Raw genomic sequence first — 23210 nt, 5'->3', positions numbered from 1 at the left:
TTGATTGACCATATTATTATTATTTTGGTCAACTGAGATAAGATCAAATGGGCAGAAGGGGTCGTCTTGATCAGAATCTCTTGTGATCAATTTTTGTAAATTACTGGGGCTGCGGATTGATTTTGAGCCTGTTTGTTTGTGTAGTCCTGATGTGATCTCAGTGTACAGACTGAGATCTGAGAGAATAGGAAATGAATGATTGTGAGTAGTGGGATGTTCTTTGAAGCACCCTCAATTAATGACATACTCCCCATGTCTCTCAATCAGTCAGTTCCTCTTCAGTGTTTCCTCTTCAGTGTCATTAGTTCACACACAACAAAAGCAACTGCGTACAACTGCAGACTGAGAGGGGACAAAACCCAAAAAGGCTTATGAAGTGAATGCATCTCTCCAATTCTGTAAAGACCAAAGTCTAGATGAAAGGGATGGCTTCTTCACAGAGAAAATTGTCTCCTGGAGGGTATTGACCCTCCTATAGATTTATTTGTTCCTCCTTTGAACAGTCCTAAACTACATTAGAAAATGCCACATGTTGTCACACTGATACTGATGGCTTGTGGTTGTTGGCAATTTTGTGGATGAATAGTGCAATAAATATCGCAATGGGACAGCGTTTGGAGTCCACAGTAACTCAGATGTGTGCTGCATCTTCATGTCTTTCTCCCATCTTGATAGAGAGAGAGAGAGATACGCACTTTCACTCACTCTCACACACTCATGCAACTAAATTCTACTCAAACAGCCCTTGACTAAGTGCAACACGTCAGCTGGGAATCGGGGGCTTTATTTTCTCTTCCTTTCCCTCTGAAAAATCCCCCCAATCGTTGCAGTTAGGTAATGGTAACTGTCTGTTCTCATGCCCTGCTCTCCAGACTCTGAGAGGACATTGCTTTGATGATTAAATATTCAGCACAAGGCTTTATATTTTTTTACAGTAAGTAGAATCCCATTGTAAGTCAATTGGTGGATCGCTCTCTGGGGTAATAACCCCTCAAAAATAAAATATAATAATAATTATTATTATTTATGAATACATTTGGCGAAGAGTTGCCTCAAGTGATACAGCACACAACTGGCCATTTGGCCCAACTAGTCTCTGCCAGGGGTTGAACCCCACATAAAGCCCCCTCTTATTTATTTCTCCTGCTTGCTGCTCCCTTGTGTGTGTAACAAGGAGAAAGAGGAGGGAGGGTTTCGTATTGGATGGTGAGTGAGCTGGATAGGCTGTCCCAAGCCACCACTGAATGTGTTGAGTTTGGCTTCAATAAGTGATGATAATCCTGTGTTAATTAACAGGCTGGTTTGTGTCCGCAGGTTACGAGCTGCTATACCAGCCCGAGGTGGTGCGACTGTACTTGTCACTGCTGACGGAGAGCCGCAACTACAACACATTGGAGGCCGCAGCCGGAGCCCTTCAGAACCTGAGTGCTGGCCAGTGGACGGTGAGAAGTGAAGCTTGAATGTTTCAGTGCAGTGAAGCTCACATAAGCCATGTCAGTCGTGACAAGACATTTACCAGACATTTAATATGACTTATGCAAAGTATGAGTTATGTCAAACCTGAATAGAATATAAACTCTTGAACGGGACTTGGGCAGACGCACGACTTGGGCGATCACATGGTTAATGTGGATCAGACTTCAAGTTTTAATGCAGAAATGTTAAGATGGTTTTCAGCAACTTGAATGAATTTTTTGTTTAATTCTTATTGGCCTTGTACTCGGAGGAGAATTCGGGCTCCATTTCATTGAGGTGAATTTCAACAACTAAGAGATCTCTTCTTCCCCGCACCCACCTCCCTCTCTCTCTCTCTCTCTCTGTACAATGCGCATTGTATTGCCAGGTGTAACGCCTCCAGAATTACAGTTTCATTCACCAATGATAGTTTTACGGGGTGGGGGGTGGGGGGAGAGAATCATGTTGAACAATCTGCGCGCCCTGCAGTCTGAGCCGCGTGCCCTGCGGTCTGAGCCGCCCGCCCTGGGGTCTGAGCCGCCCGCCCCGGGGTCTGAGCCGCCCGCCCCGGGGTCTGAGCCGCGTCCCCCGCGGTCTGAGCCGCCCGCCCTGGGGTCTGAGCCGCCCGCCCCGGGGTCTGAGCCGCCCGCCCCGGGGTCTGAGCCGCCTGCCCCGGGGTCTGAGCTGCCCGCCCCGCAGTCTGAGCCGCGCCCCCCGCGGTCTGAGCTGCCCGCCCCGCGGTCTGAGCCGCCCGCCCCGCGGTCTGAGCCGCCCGCCCCGCGGTCTGAGCTGCCCGCCCCGCGGTCTGAGCTGCGCCCCCCGGGGTCTGAGCCGTGTCCCCCGCGGTCTGAGCCGCGCCCCCCGGGTCTGAGCCGCGTCCCCCGCGGTGCCCGTGTTGCAGCTCTTTTGAAACCCGCTGTTGATTACACCGGTTTGTGCTGTGTATATGGGAGCGGTAACTGTTGCCCTCTGGTGGCAGAGAAAGGAAGTGCGCGGCAGTGGGATTTTATTGTAAGGGGATCGCAGCTGCTTAACAACAGTCAGTGCAGCCCCGGGGACCGAAAGGGGAAACCCTACTGTGTGACCAGTTGTCTCAAATATTCCGAACGTGGTCTTTTTCTTGGTCTCTGCCCCCGGTGACTGGTCTGCTCTTCCATGTCAACAACAATAACAACAACAACTTGGATTTATATAGCGCCCTCCACCCCGGACGGCGTCTCAGAGCGCTTTACAGCAACGGATCCCGGGGCCGAGCCAAGGGGTGGGGGAGAGGGGCTGTGGGGAGGTGACCAAAGTTGCGGTCGAAAAGAAAGGTCTTCACCAGAGACCTGAAAATAGGAAGGGAGTGAGGAAAGGAGTTCCAGAGCCGGGGCGTAGTGGCTGAAGGCACGGCCGCCGAGGGTAGAAGGGAGGACTCTGGGGACGAGGAGGAGGCCAGACTCGGAGGAACGAAGGCAACGGTATTGTTTTAAAGACAAGGGTGAGGATCTTCAAATCGATCCTCTCTGGGATAGGCAGCCTATATATATATTTATATATATATATACATACACCTATATTTCGATGTCCTGCCGATGGGCCAGGCTGACTGGGCTGCCGGCAGCAATGTCCTGGAATACTGAGGTCCCGCCTGGATCAGGAACTGGATTACCGAGATCGCTAGAGAGTTGGATCGATTCTGATGTTCTCTTGCCAAATACGTCACCTTGAAGCCAGTTCAGCGTAAAGGATGCGCCACCTCGACAAGAGAGACAGGCTCTGGGCTGTGGAAAGCAACCGCATTGGTTATCTAGCACGATGGGCCACATAGCGTATTCATCTGAATTGGTCCCTCACTTGTGCAATAAGTAGCAGATCGATGCCTTGTGTGGATTGATATGCAGACTGTTAACTACTCAAGCTTGTTCTTGTATATTTTGGTGACTGATCACCACTCTGCTATTGTTTACAGTGGTCCAGTTACATACGTTCAACTGTGCGGAAAGAGAAGGGCCTGCCGATCCTGGTAGAGTTGCTGAGGTCAGACTCCGATAAGGTGGTGCGAGCAGTGGCCATCGCACTGAGGAACTTGTCTGTGGACGGACGCAATAAGGATCTCATAGGTACAGGGACTGGGAACGTCATCTATATAATGTCCTTCTGTCAATGACACATCATTTACTTTGTCAATTTACCAATAGATCCTGGGTGGACGGCTCAGTTGTCTGGACTTGAATTATCTCAATGTTTGTTTTAAAAATGGTTTCTCTTATCTTAGTTTATCTTAATCTTGTCCTTAGCAGCATTGGGGCCTGTGGATGAGAGGCGCCATATAAACTCTTGTGGTTGTTGTGGATGCCCCCTTTTGCTAAGGACAACATTTGGCAGCCAAGACAGCAGCACATTCACGGCTCCAGTCAGGAATTTTGTGTCCTGAATTGAAAGTGATTCAGAATGTTTGCCATGATAATTAATAGTTGTGCAGTACAAGAGGAAGAAACCCACCGTCTCTGAACTAGTTCTTCAAGAGCTTTGCAGACAGCCCAGCCCACTCACACAGGATGTCTGGCCCACAACTGGACAGATGATAACACTGCTCAGGGCATTGAGTGCAGTACATTATAATGGAGTTCTGTCTCCTGACTAGTGACACTGCTGTGCAAAGGATCAATCTCAGCTCTTCACAAAACCACACAGAGAATCTGTGTTGGTGAAATGAAGACTGCGAGAACTCAAGAAATGCAACTCATGACAGTGTTCTTGTGTGTTAATACTTGTGCCTCTGTCCCCTCCTCTCGTGAAGGTAATTACGCCATGCGTGACCTGGTGAGTAACCTGACCGGGGGCCAACAAAGACCTGCCAAGAACCTGGAAGAGGACACGATTGTTGCCATTCTCAACACTATCCACGAGATAGTGACAGACAGTTCATCCAATGCCAGGTCCCTGGTTCAAGCGCAGGGCATTGAGAAATTGGTTGCCATCAACAAATCCAGGTGAGCCGAGGAGTAATGCTTATACTGTACAGCCCTGTAGCGTGGTGATTAGGACGTTCGCCCCACGAGCAAGAGGACCAGATCTAGATTTGCAACGCTTCACACTTGCTCCTGACATTAGTTACTAGTTTCCACCTTTAGCAAAACAAAACACTGAAGCTCCAGCAATTTCCCGATTCTTGATCCTTGTCCATTTTTTGATTTAGCAAAGAGTGTGTGTCACTCTCTCCCCCTTTTTATGAGTCAACTGCCTATTGTTAATAAAGAATATTGTTCAGCAAAATACCTTTCATCATGGATACATAGTCAATCTATAGCAATCCTCCTCAATGTCCCCTGAGCAACGCTCCTCTTAATCAGCCGAGAGCTTCATCCAGTGCTTCTATAAACATTTCTATAAAGATGCTTCTTGAGTCCGATATCCTGATCTGAAGGTTCTTTATAGTCATTTTAGTTCTCTGACAAAAGGTGTCGTCTTTCGTTGCTATATTTCGCCCACAAAATATACAGTTGATTCACTTTACAGTGTCTCCTGTGAAGAGCTTTGAGGCGTCTCATGATAAGGCACTGTCTCAAATGCAAGGATTATTATGATTGCTGCTTTTCCCTGAGTGCTTGTCTGACCCCTTTCTTCTTCCATAGATTTTACTGTTTGGATTTCTTTTGTGCATCAAAGCAAGAATGCAAATTCTTCTATATTTTTGGCAGAGTTTGACAGGAAACCTTATTGTGTTAAATAGGAATTGGAGAAATACTTATAAAAGGGTGGGTGGGGGAAAGGACAGTGAGTGAGACTGACTAAATCTTTCATAGATACAGCTGTGAAATGAGCAGTGGATAGATTCCAGGATTCGATCCTGAACACACTGTCTGTGCCTTTAACTTTTAAGGATTTGTGTTTCCTCTCCAGTTCCCTTCATCGTTTGAGTTTGGAATTTTTTATTTTAAAAAAATCTTTTAATTCCGCTCTGTAGCCAGTCAGTGAGGGAGATGAAGGCCGCCTCCCATGTCCTGCAGACCGTGTGGAGTTACAAGGAGCTGAAAAGCGCTTTACACAAGGACGGCTGGAACAAGTCCCACTTCCAGGTACAGGAGCAGTCAGAAACAGTTCCTCTGATCTTTCAGTGAAAGTGATGGTCGATTTCCTGGGTTTTGCAGGCTTTAGGATTGTGGAGGAAATGACGAAAGAGACGGCCTACTTTGTGGAACGCGTTACCACCCACCTTCTGTTGGGTCACAACACCGGCAATAAATGTTATTTTTATACAACTCCGTATATTGTGGGGTGCTGTAGCATAGTGGTTAGCGTGCTTGCCTCGCAAGGGAAGCGAGAGGACCCAGGTTTGATTCCGGGTGGGGTGAAACCTTAGGCACGTTGGTTGCATGAATAAGTTTGCGCCCAAAATAGTTTGGCTCAATTACAGGCATATGGTTTATTGGAAGACACTTCAATCCTTGGGGTGTTTTTTTTGTGATGAATTGGTTAGCGGTTCGTTTCTTACAATCTTTTTCCTCGTGTGTAGCCGAATGCAACCACACTTCCCAAGGGAGCTAAAGGTACTGGGAGCAGGACATCGGGATATGACGACAGCACTCTGCCATTGATTGAGAGGAATCAGAAGGAAGGTGAGTTGTGGTCACTGGCGACGGATCCTATTCACCAACGTGTCAAGGTTATCACCTGACTACGCACACCCACCCTCTCCTTATTAAGATACTGCCAACAGTTTAGTGCTTTAACCGCATAAACATGGACCTTATTGTAAATGCTAACCGCGTTTTCAATCCAATGTCAAATTATTTCAGAGGCTTGTTTTTCACTGTGGGAAGAATCTGTGGTCACACAACCCGAGGTCCTTTCACTGTCTTGACACCTCATATCCCCTTCACTGTTTGATCTCAGCCTCTTCCAGCCACTTGGCCTGAAGGTGCCATCCAGCCTGCCTACCGCCAATGGCTGGTGTTTGGCTGTTAATGTGACTCTCACTCCCAATCTCGTCTCTCCCCCTCCCTCCCCTCCCCTTGAGACACCTGTGCCCAGTGCCTTACTCAGTGAAGCTATGTATGTCCCACATAAATACAACTGAGCATCCTGCTATGATCAAGCATTCTTCTGGGCTCTGGTGTTGACTGAAATTTCAACCCTTCAGAAGCTCCCTTCAGTTGTCGAAGGGTTTGAAGTTTGATGTGGGCCGCTGGCTGGTGGCAGTGAGCAGCTTCGGCTGTGTTACCTACGAGAAACCTCATGATCAGTTCTATTTTTAGGTCAGAAACGATCTGGTGAAATGATACCCATGGATGAGCTTGGTCCAGGTAAACCTTCCTCTTGCTCACAATCAGAGTCATCTTCTGTCTGCCTCAATTCAGTGCCTTTTCTCTTTCCTTTTGCCATTTTCCTCACTCTCTCTCTCCTGAAAATGTGGATTCTGTGCTTGTGGTCCAGTCCCACTGGCCTGGTTTTGTTTCCCAACCTGGCCGTTTTTTTTTCCTCACGTGAACCTGAACTATGAACGGCAGCAGATTCCTACTGGGGTCAAGGCACAGCTTTAGAAGCCACAAATCCCAACGCCTTGAGACGTCCTCCTGATGTGAAAGGCGCTATACAAATGTAATTTGTTGTTGTCTTCGTCCCCCTACTCTACGGAGAATTACTGTCGCCCTGAGATCAGCTAATCAGAACAGAGTTCAAACCTTCCATCCTCTAGTCTATATGGCGTAATGCTGAACCATGTGGCACATATCCCCACTCAGGCACCCAGTCACCAGGTGTAAATTATCATTGCCTCAACATTTACAGACTTTTTTGGGTATCGGGGGGCTCAGCCGGGTGTCTGACACGCGTGGAAACCCATCACCGTTGCTTAAGAGTTTCCAAACCAAACTGAGAATTCCCCGCATCCCACCTCCACCTGGAAATCCCAGAGAGAGATTGTTGGAATGGAATGCGCTCTCTCTCTCTCCCTCCCTCCCTGAAGGGACGTCCCCTGCTTACCCAATTCCGGAAGCATTTACAGACTCCAGCCTTGCAGTGCTTGCCCCAAAACTAATACTGTCACTGTTCCCCCCCCCCCACAAATGACGACCTTCTTGTGATTAATGATGGAGTCGGTCATGTGTATAATGTGATGATCTCTGTGTGCTGTGCTCGGGAGGGTTAGAGGCTTGTGGTCTGTTCTGTCGCCTCTTTAAAGTTTGGGTGGTGGTGGAGGTGACATTGGTGAGCGGTGGCCGAGGCCACGAGAGCGGCTCGCTTGCTGGTCTGCTCGCCTGCCGTCTCTAGTGGCGCAAATCGAGTGCTGCAGCAGCATGCTCCTCTATTGACCTGGGTAAGACATCTTTCTGACCTGCTCCGTCCCTGGATCAGTGCTGTACGTGAACACATGTTCAACACTTTCTTAGGCTTTTAGCATCTAGAAGTCTGCTGGACCTGCATACTGTGGGTTTGCTAGTCTCCTCTGTTCAGTGTGTTGGGTTCACTAACCTTTGGTGAGCTCTTGACTTTTTTTTAAATATTTTTTTTAAAAAAATCTTTTCTTAGGAATCTTTCGAGTAAACATAATGCTCTGTCTGCATGAGATAAACGTGGCAGCTTCTTACACGGTGTGGGAAGTGGTGCTTCCGTGCGGTTGACTGCCGTGTTTCTCTGCATTTATAATGATGTGTCTGTCACCACAGATGGTTACTCCACTCTGGATCAGAGGGAAAAGGAGCGCAAGTATAAAGCCACAGAAAGTTCTGGGGATGCGGCTGAGCGAGAACCTTTGCGGGTAGGCCGTGTTGTGTGTGCGTTGTCGCGTTGCGCATAGTTTAACCCTAAAACATTGCTGATTGTGCTGCTTGAAGCAAGTTCTGGGAGCAGAATCATAGAATCTTGCAGCACAGGAGGCCATTTGGCCTGTCATGCCTGTGCCGGCTCTTTGAAAAAACTATCCAACTAGTCCCACTCCCCCTATAGCTCTGCACATTTTTCCTTTTTAGTACCTATCCAATTCCCTTTTGAATGTCAGAGAAGGTCACCAGTTAATGCATTTACACACCCGGGTTTTGTGGTGGTTTGTGTGTGATAACACGATTCCATGAACACGGGGTAGATTCCCATTGCCAGTAGCTGTTGGATAGAATGGAGTGATGCTGATTGTTGGGTGATAATCTCTTGATTAAGTGCTCTATCTGCTTCCTCGCTCAATTACAAAACAACCTTTACAAATTTGCTCTCTCCACGTTTTGATTTGTCAGCTCTGTGCACGAATGTTTGTTTCTGACCCCGATCGCAAGGGCGTGATTAGTGCCTGCGGGCAGACGTGAATTTTGCATGAACCATTTCTGAAGTCGGGAATGAATTGTTCCTAAATGAAATGTTAAGACCACAAAAAAGGAATAAATTGGCGACAATTTGGCTGCTCCAGTGCCTTGCGAAACTAACCTTTCATGAACTTTTGTGGCAGAGTTTCTGTGGTCAGCTGAAAAACTTTAACTACTTGATCTCATTCCAACTATTCAACCCAAACCAAAGTCGCCCAGAGTTTCAGTTTTGAGGCTCGGCAGAATCGTGCTGTTTCACCAAATATGGCTTTCTGATGTTAAAACATGAGGGAACTCACTAGATGTTAAAGTAGGAGTCCTGCAGTGTAGTGGTTAGAACACTTGCCTCACAAGCGAAAGGACCCGGGTTTGATTTCCGGCCAGGGTGAAACCTTAGGCAAGTTTCCTTACTCCACACACTCTGTTTACCTATCAGTAAGTAGGCACCCAGTAGTTAGTTAATTGGCAGATTGCTTTCCGGGTTGGTAATAATCCCTTCAAAAAAATAATAATTTGATCTCTGAATCCATGACTGTATGTGCGACAATGCTGCGTGCAATTGACTGCCTTGTTTTGCCCACAAAATATACAGTCCATTCACTTGACAGTATATTCTGTGAAGTGCTTTGAGATGACTTGAAGATGTTATAAGGCACTATATCAAATGCAAGGATTATTATTAAGTATAACCCTGGAAATAGATTTGCAGTAATCTGAAGTTTTGCTGATGGTTCATGAGTGACTCATTAACTACTACTTAATTCTAAATTAAGACTGAAATTAAGAATTTTTCACATTTTAAAGACATTGACTTTAATCAGCTTGTAAAGGTGTTTGAGACTTTTCTGGTGACAGGGTTCAGTGAATATCCCTTTACCTTTTAAATCATAGTCTCCTTTAAAATTGAAAACACTTATTTTGTTCCTTTTGAGTCAAAGTTTTTCAGTTGATTCAATCCAGGCTTGAGCTGATCACACGGAAATGCAAGGCTGCTCTCTGAAGTGTGAAGGAACAACTCTGATGTTGTCCTTACTTTGTGTTCACACTTGCACTAAATCAGGACCTTTCAATGCCCTTCAATCAACTTGTCTGACTGGAGACAAGACGACCAAATTACTGCACTTTATTTTACGCTCTCCCAGGTTTCTCCCAGCAGTTCTCAATGCAATGACACACTGTTTAAATTAACTTCACAAGCCCCGCTCTAAACATCTCAAATGTCCAAAGTAGTTTTGCTTCCAACAAAAAAAATTAATGCATCATAAACACCTCCTATTTAGTGTGTGTCTGTGTATATAATACACATATATTTTTAAGACCAATTTATTCTTTTGTGGCCTTATTCTCTGAGCTGTCGAATGTCACAATGCTGCTTGTGCCTTTTTATCTCTAACTGTTTTAAAGCCAGCTCTCTCTTTCTTTCTCTCTCTCTCTCTCTCTCGCTATTAACCCTCTCCCTGTCGCCGCAGAATGATACAAATAAGAGAAACACTAACAGGAATATTAGGGCCTCAGTGAATCTTGTGGATGCTCATGACATTAAACCTCACCCCGTTGATTCCTGGGTCTAAATGCATGATGGTAGGTCTCTTTGGCTTGTGATTGTTTAATTATTAATCTATTGCACACCAACCATCGCACACAATTACAACTGAAGAATGTGTTGCTTTATATTTTAAGGACTGGAGCCAATCTGTGTCGAAGGATTAAATGTGCACCCATTTCTTCCACTCTACTTACATAGGAACATAGGAATAGGAGGAGGCCATCCAGCCCCTCCATTCGAGCCTGTTCCTCCATTCTATAAGATCATGACTGATGTATACATCAACTCCAATTACCCGCCCTTGCCCCACCCATATCCTTACTGTTTAAAGCTGATCAAATCACCTTACTGCAATCCCTTTGCAGATTTTATTTTACATGGGAGTCTTTGTGTGTTTTTAATACATATAAAAAATAAGTTGACGGGCCATCGGATCAGATAGACTGAAGTCCTGCTCCCATGTTCTGTAAATTGATTTTTCTTTCCATGGGACGGCTGACTTCAGTATGTGTTGGAAATATTGAGAGGTTTAAAATGAAGATTTCTATTTTCTTTAAAATGTATGCTGTAACTTTTAAATTGAGTAGAACTTTGGATGTTGTGCATGTTCTGGACGGGTGGTGTGGTGTGATGTCCAGTCTACCCCTGAAGTCACTAAGGTTGTTTGCTCCCAGGTAAAGTGATTGATAATTGTGTGATGCTTGGCTCATTCCATTTCTTGTTCAGCGTATCTTGTGGTGGGTACTGACTCACATTGCAAGTCCCTCACTGAGGTCAGCTTGCTGCTTATTCCAAGATATTTTACAATGTAAACATTTCTATATGTTTGGGGTACAATCTATTCTCTTAAAGCCTACAAAGAATTGTTTTTTAAAGTGTACAGTAATGAGCTTTAGTTAATGGCCAGGATTAATAAGCATTTGGGTGTAATCTGTACGAAAGTGGAATAATTCCTTTTTGAGTGGAAGCAAGTTTATGAAGCGTATTATATGCTTAGACAGGATTAGAATTTCCACTGGGAATTTGGAGGTGTCTTAAATACAGACAGATGCCCAGTGATTTTCACTAATTCTTGCCCTCTCCATTGCTCACTGGTGTCATACTTCATCTTTACATCCAAGAAAGCTCCCAGGTTTGATCTGTGCTGACTTAGCCAAACACGGCCTCTCTGGTAGTGGCATGTTGGTTTGTTGAGTTGCCTCAGCGGCGGAGAGAAGGGAGTGGGGTGAAGGGTTATTAGAATAACATTAATGCAGCGCCCTCACCAGGTTGAAGCATCTCAAAATACAAACACAAACATAGCCAGCGTTCCCTTCCTCTCCTCCGGTATCTTCCCACAGTGGAGGGCTGTTACTCCAGACCCCAATCTTAAATCCTCGCATTTGAACACAGCACCTACAGTGATTTTATTGTGTTGCAGAAACAGTCCAGCGCTGCGTTGGTGGTTTTCTCCACTTGAGTCACTAACTAATGTTTGCCCCATATCCCTTGATGCCCTGACCTAACAAACATCTGTGCACCTCAAATGCTTCCTTATTTCACTCCAAAAAGAATGGAAATGCATAATGCCACATTAAATATTTATTTTCTAAACCAGGTTTTAAATTTAAGGTGAGTTTTTATTTGGATCTCCCCTTTAAATGTTAATCTCCTGACAAACTATATGAGAAACATGTTTAATTTTCCACTTAGATGTAAAACGGCCATTTCCTTACTTCATTGATTATGCAATTCCCCTTCATCACTGATTGTCATTTGAGAGCTTTTTTTCCATTGTAGATCTGAAGTAACTCCAGTAAGTGAAGTATCTGTGTGATTACTAGAATAAATTAAATTGGGGGAAAAAATAATCAATTGTTTGGTTACCATGAAGGTTACCATGAAGGTCGTCTTGAAAGTTTGGGTTGGATGTTGTCATTCTGCTGAGATGACATAATGTTATCAATTCAATTCCCAGAGGACCACAGCTAACATTGGCAATGGGTCATTGGAAGTTACTCTTTCCTGTGAGTTATTTCCCCCGATTTTAAAAAAAAGACTGAGGATTTTGAAGTGAGGCACAGAGTGAAGGGAGAAACTCATAAACATATGCAGACATTTTTCTTAGGGTTTTTGTACAGGATTGTAACTTGCAATTCCCCATTGCACCCTGAAGCCAGTACTGTGCAAACAGGTAACGTCCTTGAGGAACACATCTCAGTGCAGTCTTGAATGGAAATGACAGACATACAGAGAAACACCCTAATGTCTAAGGTTAAGCATTTCCCTATAAATGGCATTTCTGCACTTTGACAGGGATTATCTGTGAAGCACTTTGGGTTTTTCACTGATGGGGTGCTCGCTGTAAAAATGCAAGTTCCTCCTTTAAACTTGGTAACGGAAGTTCAATTCAGCACAAGCTCACATTAGGAACCATGACAAATTGGAAGGATGTCCCCAGGCGCTGAACGGCCAGGGATTTGGACCCGAGCTGGGGGATGGGATCAGAAGAGATGGAGAACAGGGGGAGTGGGGGGTAGGAGGGGACTGAAGGCACAGTCGAAGAGGAGGGTCTTGAAGGAGGCAAGGGAGGCAGCGAGGCGGTGGAACTGTGGGCTCCTAAGGAAACACATTCCTACCAGCACATCTCTCTGCCCGAAAACCACCAGCAAAACAATCAATGTATCTCCATTCCAAACCGGCAAGGACAGGGTGAAAGTGGGTTCTTTTTTGGAAGAAAAGGCAAATCTATACGTCACAAGAAAATGGAAGTGCCACTGTTGATAGTGAAGCACATTTATCAGTGGTAACTGAAGCAAACAATCTTAAGTACAATTTTATTTTGTGTGTGAGGAGGGGGAGCTCAGGTGGGACTCCAGGAGACAGATGGCTGGTAACTTGGTATGTTTGGTTCCAGGCATGAAGTACAGCGATAACTGAACACTATACAGAGGATATCATCATTCATGACGGCCGTTAAATTTGGACGACTTGATTTCGCGGAAAAAACACAAACTCTTTTTATCCAAATCAAAAGAAGAAAAAATATTGTCTGTCAATCCTGAAATACCATTGCCTTTCTGGGGAGTTTATATATTATAAAAAAGTCTCAACTACATTCCCTCTGAACACAACGTACCCATTACCCCCCTCCCCCCCCAAAATACAAGCTTTGTCTGGTTGGCTCGGTTTTTCTTTGAGATGTCTGCGGGAGATGATGGTCTGAACTTAAGTATGAACCGAGAATGTTGTGTGGCGGGAAGGAAAGGTGCCAAGAGGATATATCTCTCTGATTTTTTTTTTACAAAGTTGCTTTACGATAGTTTTTATAATTAAACCAATTAACCATCATTTTGTTGGCACTTTTCATTGTGAAAGGTGACGACTGAATACTGATTTTTTTTCTGCCATTTTTAAAAGTGGAGGATTTGTATTTTTTACAAAAGTAAGATCCCGTGTGGAGTTGGAATCTGTGTGACTTGACGTAAGAGGGTGGGTTGGATGCAATATTGTTGCTGGTGTGGAGAAGGTAGACCAAGAGGAATTTGGAAGGTGTTTTTGATGAGCTAAAGGCTGTGAAGTTGATCAGCTAACCTGACTGACACTGCTGACTTTATTGAATCATTGTACATGTACAGTTATAGTCGAGAGATGCATTATGTTTCATAAAGAGAAGACAAACATTTTAGTCGACTGCGGTACCTTGCCCGCTCTTAATGTGAAAGCCAATTTTTAATCCCGAGTTATTATGCATAAATGTAATCCCTTTTTCTGCCGTTTTCTGTATTAAAACTGTTTGTTCCCTCCTGGATTTTTACTAGTTGTGGATTTGATAACTTAACCCTTACACATCTGCCGTGTAGCTTTTTGACCCACAGTCCGTGTGGATTCAACAACGCCAGCCGTGGGGCTTTGTGTGTCGGAGCGGTTCCTGCTCTGAGGGAGCGTTGTTTTCCTCAAGTCTTTTCGAATCCGGTTTCAGTGGATTGAGCTTGCAAGATGTATTTTAAAACCATTATTCGTCTCTCACTTTGACTCCGAAAACTGGTGAAGTCATGTTGTGTAAAGGTCCGAACAATTTTTTTTACTTCTCACAGCAGAGTTATAAACTCTGAACTTTGAAATCCGGGTGCCTGGAGAGAGTATATGTAATCATGTTCCAGAAATTCCCAATTCCTGGAAGAGCGGATTTCATCCGGTGTTCATTTGACTGATCTGTACAGTGCGTAATCATTCTGTCTAACATCAATGGTTTGACTTTTTACAATGTCATTTTAAGGCTAGCTAATTTTTGAATGGGGTAGAGGGTGTGTGTGTGTGAGGGGGGAGGGGACATTAAATCTGAAGCTGTCCTCGATTTCGAATACTAAGATTGAATGAATGAATAGATAAATAAATAAATGAACTGGACTACGTCACTTGCCAAAACCGTGTCGGATGGTGTGGGCACGACATTTGCTATGAATTCATATTTGTTACCAAAGGGTTGGAAATTGCGAAGGCCAGAAAGTACTTCACAGAAGTAGTTAGCAACCTTTTAATCTATTATTTTTTTGACACAGTTAAAAGCCCCGCTGGGGGAAGCGTTGAGCAAGTTCTGGATGTAGATATTGCTGTTCAGATTTCTGGAAACTTCTGGTAATTAGTGGCAAATGTGTTTGTACTATCATGTGCCTTAAACCTTTTCATGGTAGAGAAAAAAAGATAATGTGTTTTTTTATATATATATATAATATAAATATATTACTCTTAGCATAAGTGTAGTTTATACTGGTGAGTTTTGCATTGCATCACACTGTACTATAAATGACACCATAATGACTTATGCTTTCTTAGAATTATGCTCCAGTGACGGAATGTACTCTGTTTAACTTCACTAATCGCCTGCAGAAAGGTAGTGAGCTTGTTTAAACCAGGTTTGTAGAACTTATCAACTTGGTGTGTTTTCAATAAACAATGCCTGGAAATTATCTGTCTTTTGAACGGTTTATTAAGATTGCGTCGATCAATAACGCGATCAGTTTGCGGTCTGGGCAGGTACCAATTTAACCCACGGCAAATCATTTCTTTTTCTGACCTTGTGTGAACCAGCAGCGTATTGTGAAGTCCTGTAGCGTTGTGGTTTGAGTGCTTGGCTTGCAATGCAAGCGAGGCAACCTGGGTTTGATTCCCAGGCGGGGCACGTTTCCTTACCTCGCAGTAAGTAGAACCCAGTTGTTAGCCGATTGGCGGGTTGCTCTCCGGGGGTACTAATTCCCCCCCAAAAATAAATAATAATTTGGTCACTCAATCCACAATTGTTTGTGGGACACTGCTGTGCTGGCACGTTTCGCCCTTTACCCAGTCACACCACTTTACAGTGTATTCTGTGAAGCGCTTTGAGACGTCTCAACTATGTGATAAGGCGCTGTACAAATACCAGGATTATTATAACCTGACTGCAGTTGTCTTTGTGAGGTTCCACTTTCTGATGCCTCTTCCCTCCCTTTCCGTGCTGTAATATCAAAACAAATTCTGCCCCTTTTATTCCCATGTGAAGTTGAATTGTGGGGATGAGATCAGGCCTCGCGTGTCTGACTTTCCTGGCCACCAGTATTTGCGCATTTGCTCCACATCGTGTAGTGAAAGCGCCTCGACACTGGATCAATCAATTATTATCGCCCACAAATGTACGATCAATTCACTTTACAGTCTATTCTGTGAAGCACTTTGAGACGTGGAGAGGATGTGAAAAGCGCTATATCAAATGCAAGGATTATAAACATTATTAGCCCTCAGTTTGCAAAACAAAGTGCACTCTGAATTTTGTTCCTTTACAGATTATGCAGCGTGGTTTGGTGGAGTTCCATTAACTTGTTTTGATGAACGGACTCTTTATGTGAAATTTGTGCTGTTCTTAATCCCTTGGTGCAGCTTCTCATGCGTTTTATTTTCACTGCTGTGAATTAAAGGTGTGAAGTGTCAGGGAGGTGCTCGCTTTGTGACGGTTTCTAATTTGTTTTATCCTTCAATTGGATTAATGATTGGGTGGGTGGGCAGTTGGGTCAAAATGTTTTTTTTACAGAAGCTATGTTGGATACAGTATTGTTGAGGTTTGCTAAATTCAGCGATACAGTAGATTAGACTCGATTTCTCCCAATGCTGCAGAAGGAAATCATTGTAACTGAGTGCTTTATAAAGAATAATCACAAACCAGACCATTTGAAGCTAGCGTTCCCAGCGAGGAGCAATCCAGTGTGTTTTATTACAGTCTGTAGTTTATCATGTGGCACACATTGACATTGAGTTGTGAGCAGAAACCTGAACCAAACTAAAGTGTAAATATTAAATCCCAACAATGAGTGTCTGGCATGCGATTAGGAATCTTGGCTTCTCTTGTTATTTCTCAGCAAAATTCGGGTTACAATTTATCATCCCCAGAACAGTGACCTCTACATCTGCAACAGGATCACGCAGCAGCCTGGGGTCTCTCGCAAAGGAAACCTGTTCAGCTGGGTTTGGGACGGACGCTTAGGAAGGGGGCGCATTGTACTATCAGAAAGCTTCGATACACAAGGGAACAGCTATTCCAAATTCACAATCCTGTCCTTAAGTTCTTTCCTCCCAAAATATCACTGCTACTAAAAATTATACAAACCCACGAATTGACACTATTTGAGGCCGCGTCGAGCACCGGTGACCGTCTCGCTTTCCCGACACGACGCGCGTTTGCTGAGCCGTTAGTTAGCTCTTAAACACGGCCTTTTCCAGCCCATCCTCCACTTCGCTATACTCCAGGTGGGAGGGGTAGTGGGTGCAGTCGTAGCGAGAGCTTCCGCGTACGTACTGCAGGAACTCGGGGGCTCCCGGGCTGATCACGTTGTCTGCCAGCAGGACAGTGCCCTTCCTCAGCAGCCCACACTCCTGAAAGAGTTAAAAAATAGATTAATATCCTTGTGGTTGATATAGTGTTGTTGAGTCATGTCAAAGCGCTTCAAGAGAATGTATTGTGAAGTGGATTGTGTATAAAAATGGCCAGTGTTAATTGCTTAATAATGTTGGGGTGTACCACAACCTTAATTCTTCGTGTGGTGAGGAGTGAGCGAGCAACTGACACAGGGTGGTAACTAACGGCTGTGAGGATATCAGATTGGGTGCATTTCCTGTTGCAATTCTATCAAAGTCACTGGAAATGAGATATCCACACACACATATGCGATGCTCTGCCCTGACCCGTCTGACTCTGCCGCCTCCAGTAAGATATACAACAACAACTTGCATTTATACAGCGCCCTTCACCCGGGGTAGTGCCCCAGAGAGCTTGATGTGTCTGTAAGATCTGTCACTGACCTCCAGGAGCTTTGTATCCGGGACGTATCTGTCCTTCCAATGATCCAGAAACACAAAGTCTAGCGTGTCCACATCGTGCTTCTTCTTCAGCTGCGGGATAATGTCCTCCGTGGAGCCCTCCAGGATGCTCACCTTCATTTGAGTAGAGAAGCGAGAAACAGGCTTGTTTATGGATGGATGGTCACCACTTAATGTGATGTTATACTTGGTGATTAATCAGTCAGATTATTATTATTATTACTGCCCCCCCCCCCCCCAAAGTAATAAATAGTCCTGATATCACAAACCATCTGTTGTAAAGCACAAGTCTTAAGGGAGAAAAACTGAATGAAAGACCACTGTGACTAACCTAGCTACCCCAAACCACTGATCCAACTCACTGTCTCATCACTATTTAATCAATGACCCCTTATTTTTTGTCAAACCATCTTAGGACTTGTGCTCTATCCCCTTTAAGATAAATACACACCCCGAGTAACTGAACAAATCTTATTATTTGCTTTCTATCTTAGTCAAAAGTTGCTGAAAAGATTCATGCAGTGAACAGATTCAACGTTATTTTTTAATGGTGATTGACTGGCATTTCCTTTGTGGTGGAAGACGTCTCTCACCTTGTCCTCAACCCCAGCGAAATGGAAGACTTGTTTGGCAATGTTGGCGTTGGCCGGGTTGAACTCAATGGTGAGCAGACGAGCTCCCGGTTTTAGAACTTGTGCCATCCTCAGGGCGGAGTAGCCACAATATGTTCCCAACTCCAGCACTGTGGACGCATTCGCTTCTTCCAGCACCTTGTCCAAGATGGCGCCTGCAAAGGAACATAAGAGTTGCTAGACGAAAGAAGACCAAGGTCAACCCAGTTCCCCTTCTGGCAGGCGTTTGACATGTTGTGTCCCCAAATTGTGTACTGTATCCCCAGATATTATTTCCTAAAATAAATCTTATCTAATTTGCTTTTGAAAGAACCCACACTTTCTGCTTCCACTGTCTGTCTCCCTGGGGAGCCTGATCCAAACATTCTTTTTGCTGTGAGACATTCTGACATAATAGGTGCTAATTGCAAGTTTTATTTTTGATATAACACGCTCAGTGTTAATGTGTCGCCACACACTTCACTGATGCATTCGCTGTGAATATTTAGTATATTTAGAGGATATCCTGTGAAGCGCTTTGGAACGTCTCAACAATGTTTTAAGGCACTGTATCAAGTGCAAGGATTATTATTTGTCTGCCAATGATGCTGTGTGTGTGTGTGTGTGTGTGTGTTTTCAGCCAAGGAGAAATTACAGACGATCATATTTTTGTTGGGTATTAAATGTGACAGGAGACCTGTGGTTGCCCTAAACTCCATGGAAACCCAGCAATGGTCTGGGTTACGCCTTTATTGGCTCAGTAGATTGTCTTCTGCTTTTAAATTATGACTAAAAGCACATAGAGACGATTACCGAATGTGGAGCAGCCCTCGAGAACAGCAAACAGTTTTAATAATAATAATCCATGCATTTGATATAACACCTTATCAAATTGTTGAGACGTCTCAAAGCGCTTCACAGGATATACTGTAAAGTGAATTGAGTGTATTTTGTGGGCAAAGTGTGGCAGCCATTTGTGTACTGCGGCATCCCACAAATAGTGGATTGAATGACCAAATTCTTAATATTTTTATTGATTCGTTTTTGAAGGGTTTATTACCCCTGGAAAGCAATCCGCTGATCAACTAACAACTGGGTTCCGACTTACTGCTGGGTAAATAGAGGCGTGTGAAGTAAGGAAACTTGCCTCAGGTTTCGCCCTGATCCGCCCAAGAATCGATGGGCAAAAATTCATCAGTACCTAACAGTGTGTCCCCAATTAACAGTGGGAGTAAATTAGCTGTGGTCCTGTGCTCCAGCCCCTCCACCAGGTGCAAAGCCCACGGCTGTTTTGAAAAAAAGGTCACATTCGGTTTTGAAGCCTTCTGCTATTGACTAGTCTCCCAACATTAATTCGCTCTCACGTGAATAATGATCACATGGGTTGTCTGCGATGCTGTGAGCCAAACCCTAACCAGGGTGGCTCCAGCTAAACAATCAGCAGGAAGCTTGCCAGCCAGAAGCTCTGCCATTTTGCCTGGTTAGACTCTCATCAGTTACCCTAATAGTAATAATAATCCTTGCATTTGATATAGAGCCTTATCACGTTGTTGAGATGTTTCAAAGCGCTTCATAGGGTTTACTATAAAGTGAATTGACTATATTTTATAGGAGAAACGCAGCAACAAGTGCACACAGCAGCGTCCCACAGTTGTTGATTGAGTGACCAAATTCTTATTTATTATAATCCTCCGAAATCGATCCACCAATCGACAAACAACTGGGTTCCTACTTACCAGGTAAACAGGCGTTTGGAGTAAGGAAACTTGCCTCAGGTTTCGTTCGCCCGGGAATCAAACCCGGGTCCTCCCGCTTGTGAGGTGAGTGCTCTAACCACTACACTACAGGACTCCACAATATACATTCTGGGGTCCCCCAAGCTTCCACTGTCACCAACCTACGTTCCCTAAGTGAAAGAGGCAGAACTAAGTGCAAGTTGTTTGAGAGGACGATTGCATTTGGCCTGTTCAGAGGAACGGTAATGATCCCGCAGCACTGTTTGAAAAGAGAAGCGAGTTTCTCTCTCCTGGTGTCCTGGCCGACAATCCCCCAGATAAATAATGTCGGTTGCTCACTTTATGGCCGTTTGTGGGTCACTGTTGTGCTCAAACTGGCTTCAGCGTTTCAACAACAACGACGACTTGGGATTTATATAGCGCCTTCCACGCAGGACGGCGTCTCAGAGCGCTTCACAGTAAGGAATCCCGGGGCCGAGGGAGGGGGAGGAAGGTGACCAAAGGCGCGGTTGAAAAGAAAGGTCTTCAGAAGGGACCTGAAAGTAGGAAGAGGGGGCGAGGCGAAGGGAGTGACGAGTTTCGCCCACAAAATACACACACACACACTCACACACTTTACGGTATCTGCTGTGAGGCGCTTTGAGACATCTTGATGACATGATAAGGCGCTATGTCAAATGCAAGGATTATTATTAATAATTTAGTTTATATTGAGCAATCTTTCTACCGGAATTGGTCGGTCTACCGTTCGTTACATTTCGACCTGCAACTTAGTGCTCGTCTCTGAGGACTGGTCTCCGGTGCAACAGCAGAACAGAACCGGACGGAGGTTTCTAACTGAAGGATTTCGTGGAAAATCGTTTTGTTTTTTGCCAAGTCAGATATCTTACCTTTCTCATCGCCCACATTCATGGCCCATTCCTGTTCTCTGCAGTATTTATCGATGGAATCCACCACACTTTTTGCATCTCCCCTCACCCCGTTCTGCAACACAAAATCTAAGATCCTGCTCTCCCTGCTCTTGCCCTTCACCAGGTTCGTCATTTTCTCCTGGAGGACGGTGTGCCAGAATATAGCTGTCGCGCTGTGTGTCCTGACCATTCTCCGCAGCAACAGGAAAACCAGAAACAGACTCGCTGCTAAAACTCCCAGCGTTGGGAGGTACGCCACCATCTGTGCAACAACAAGTTACATTTGTGCAGTGCCTTTCACGTCAGGAGGCTCTCCTCGATATTGCTACGGATCAGATATTATTAGATTGTCTTATAATGATAATCCTTACTCCATTGCGCTATTTTTGGACCTTTTAGTTCCCCCAATAACTCATCTTTTCGAAAGCAATCCGACTCCGCTGGGAGTCCAAATTCCACTTTAACTGGGATTCTAATCTAAGTGTAAGGTCCACAAAGTGCAGCCGAGGGGAGAATATCACAGGCCACTGTGTTAACTCTTTAGCTGTAAAGTTTTGAAATGTCGTCCTGACGTGAAAGGCACTGTACGGATTACTGCCACACACCAGTATTGTAATTTCCACCCTTTAATGTCCTCTGTCCAATCTCAACCTGTGTCTCAGTATGTTGCCTGACTACAGCACAGGAGGTTAATGGTTGACAGGTCCTTAGCAACGCTCTACACATTATGTACAGAGTGCTCTTGTCATGATTCACAGGCCTGGGTTAAAATCCACCACTTTGGCAAGCGCAGCTTGTAATGTACCATCCCCTTCAGGAGCTCATGACTGCATCATTTTCCTTCTGTACACTACACAAACAGGCGCACACACACACACACACACTCTTACATACTTACACCGACCACACGCACAAGAAACACAAAGAAACACACATAACTCCCTACACACACAAACACAACCACAGAGGCAAACACACACACACATACAATTACCAGCAGCTTGGTGTTGTGGCGGCCTGGCTCTCACCTCTGTAACAAGGTTGTGTATTGCAGCCGCTTCTGTCACGGACGTTAAACTCTCCGATGTCTTCCTGTCCTGAGGTGAGAGGTGCAATACATAATACGGTCCTTGCATTTGATACAACGCCTTAACACGTTGAGACGCTTCACGGGATATACAGTGTCATGACTGTATTTTGTGGGTGAAACGCGGCAGCCAATTGCGCACAGCAGTGACCCACAAACAAGTGTTTACGCTGCACAGTAGCTCGGGATCGTGTCAGGACAGACTCCACAAGAATTAACATGCAGACGATGTACCCTGTGTGCCGACAAGAGTATTGAAACAATAAGGAAGCAAAACTGCTCCATCTCTCCCTCCCCGTGTCTCCTGCACCATAAACTACACATCTATTCAGGCGTCGTTTTATTCTGCCTCTCGTATTAAACCCAAACCCTCTGGTTAACGACCTGTTCAGGGAAGGAGATGGTTGTGACAGTTCGTCAGGGTTACTGCCTAGAATTTAGATGTAACGATCAATAACAATAACACCTCCAGCGATTTGGGGGGTGTGGGGGGGGGAGAGAGAGAGAGAGAGAGGAAGGTGCAATTCGTTCTAATAACTTGTAATTGCATTAATCTTGCTAAAGGAATCTCGAACAACAGAAACGATCAGTAAACTGACTCTGTACTCGCCAGAGGAAAAATGACCTGTTCAAAATATTTTGTTAGTCTTATTTCCGTTATCAGTGAAATACTTACTTGTTCGTTCAGAGAAATGACTTTACAATGTATCTAGAAACCACCAGCGTCTTTCTCAACGGTTACTGCGCTCTACTTACTAGAAGTGGTTGAGGATTTTTTATGCAGTTCGTTCCCAGCCAAAATGATCGGGCGAAAATCGCTGGCTCAATCCTCTCTCTTCTCAATAAACAAGACGGGTTTGTATGTTGTACGGCATAGTTGTTCAGAGCTCGCCCCACCCCCATCCCGCCAATCACAAGCCGTTACCTCATTGTACGTTACAATACAACTGACATCTCCAGTCCCTCAACTCCATAAAAAAGGCAAAATGTGACCTTTTCTTCTGTTGATGTATTTGTTGCTCTGCTGGAACCAGTCTGACTGATTGACTGATTGACTGACTGACTGACTCGTTCGGTTCTATTGCCTTTTTTTGCTTTCTTCGGGGTCGGATTCAAATCAGAAAGAATAATTTCCTCTCCCGCGATTCTCACTCGCCGGTTCCTGCTCGTGCCTTGCCCTCCTGGGCTATTTTTAATGAGCTTTTCCTGCCTTTGGTAACCCACGTATTCCTAGCAACCGGCAGCAAGGAAGCTATAATAA

The 23210-nt window shown here is 44.7% G+C and overlaps 2 protein-coding genes across 15 annotated transcripts in view; one reads left to right on the top strand and one right to left on the bottom strand.

Moving 5' to 3' along the window:
• The window catches only part of arvcfb (ARVCF delta catenin family member b), a 128698-nt gene extending 113471 nt beyond the window's left edge, over positions 1-15227 (top strand). For 10 of the 12 annotated variants that reach the window (XM_007901787.2, XM_007901788.2, XM_042337368.1 and 7 more), the window contains 9 exons: positions 1315-1442; positions 3407-3557; positions 4238-4430; positions 5405-5516; positions 5954-6056; positions 6696-6743; positions 8106-8197; positions 10202-10313; positions 13175-15227. In XM_007901787.2, coding sequence (XP_007899978.1) covers positions 1315-1442; positions 3407-3557; positions 4238-4430; positions 5405-5516; positions 5954-6056; positions 6696-6743; positions 8106-8197; positions 10202-10303 — 929 coding nt within the window. In that variant the 3' untranslated portion in view covers positions 10304-10313; positions 13175-15227. The remainder of the gene's footprint in view (positions 1-1314; positions 1443-3406; positions 3558-4237; positions 4431-5404; positions 5517-5953; positions 6057-6695; positions 6744-8105; positions 8198-10201; positions 10314-13174) is intronic. The other 2 variants (XM_042337363.1, XM_042337364.1) reach the window with 2 other exon arrangements.
• Positions 15228-16457: 1230 nt separating this feature from the next.
• Positions 16458-22907, bottom strand: comta (catechol-O-methyltransferase a). Of its 3 annotated transcripts, XM_042337133.1 has the most exons (6): positions 22706-22907; positions 21891-21959; positions 20842-21124; positions 18198-18391; positions 17587-17718; positions 16458-17160 (listed from the first exon to the last, which is right to left on the bottom strand). In XM_042337133.1, the coding sequence occupies exons 1-6, from the start codon at positions 22850-22852 to the stop codon at positions 16981-16983; spliced, it is 1005 nt and encodes a 334-aa protein (XP_042193067.1). In that variant the 5' UTR covers positions 22853-22907; the 3' UTR covers positions 16458-16980.
• Between the last annotated feature and the right edge of the window lie 303 nt (positions 22908-23210).

The sequence above is a fragment of the Callorhinchus milii genome, unplaced genomic scaffold (assembly GCF_018977255.1).
Source record: "Callorhinchus milii isolate IMCB2004 unplaced genomic scaffold, IMCB_Cmil_1.0 Scaffold8, whole genome shotgun sequence".
Lineage (NCBI taxonomy): Eukaryota > Metazoa > Chordata > Chondrichthyes > Chimaeriformes > Callorhinchidae > Callorhinchus > Callorhinchus milii.
This window is presented reverse-complemented; position numbering and strand designations above follow the sequence as displayed.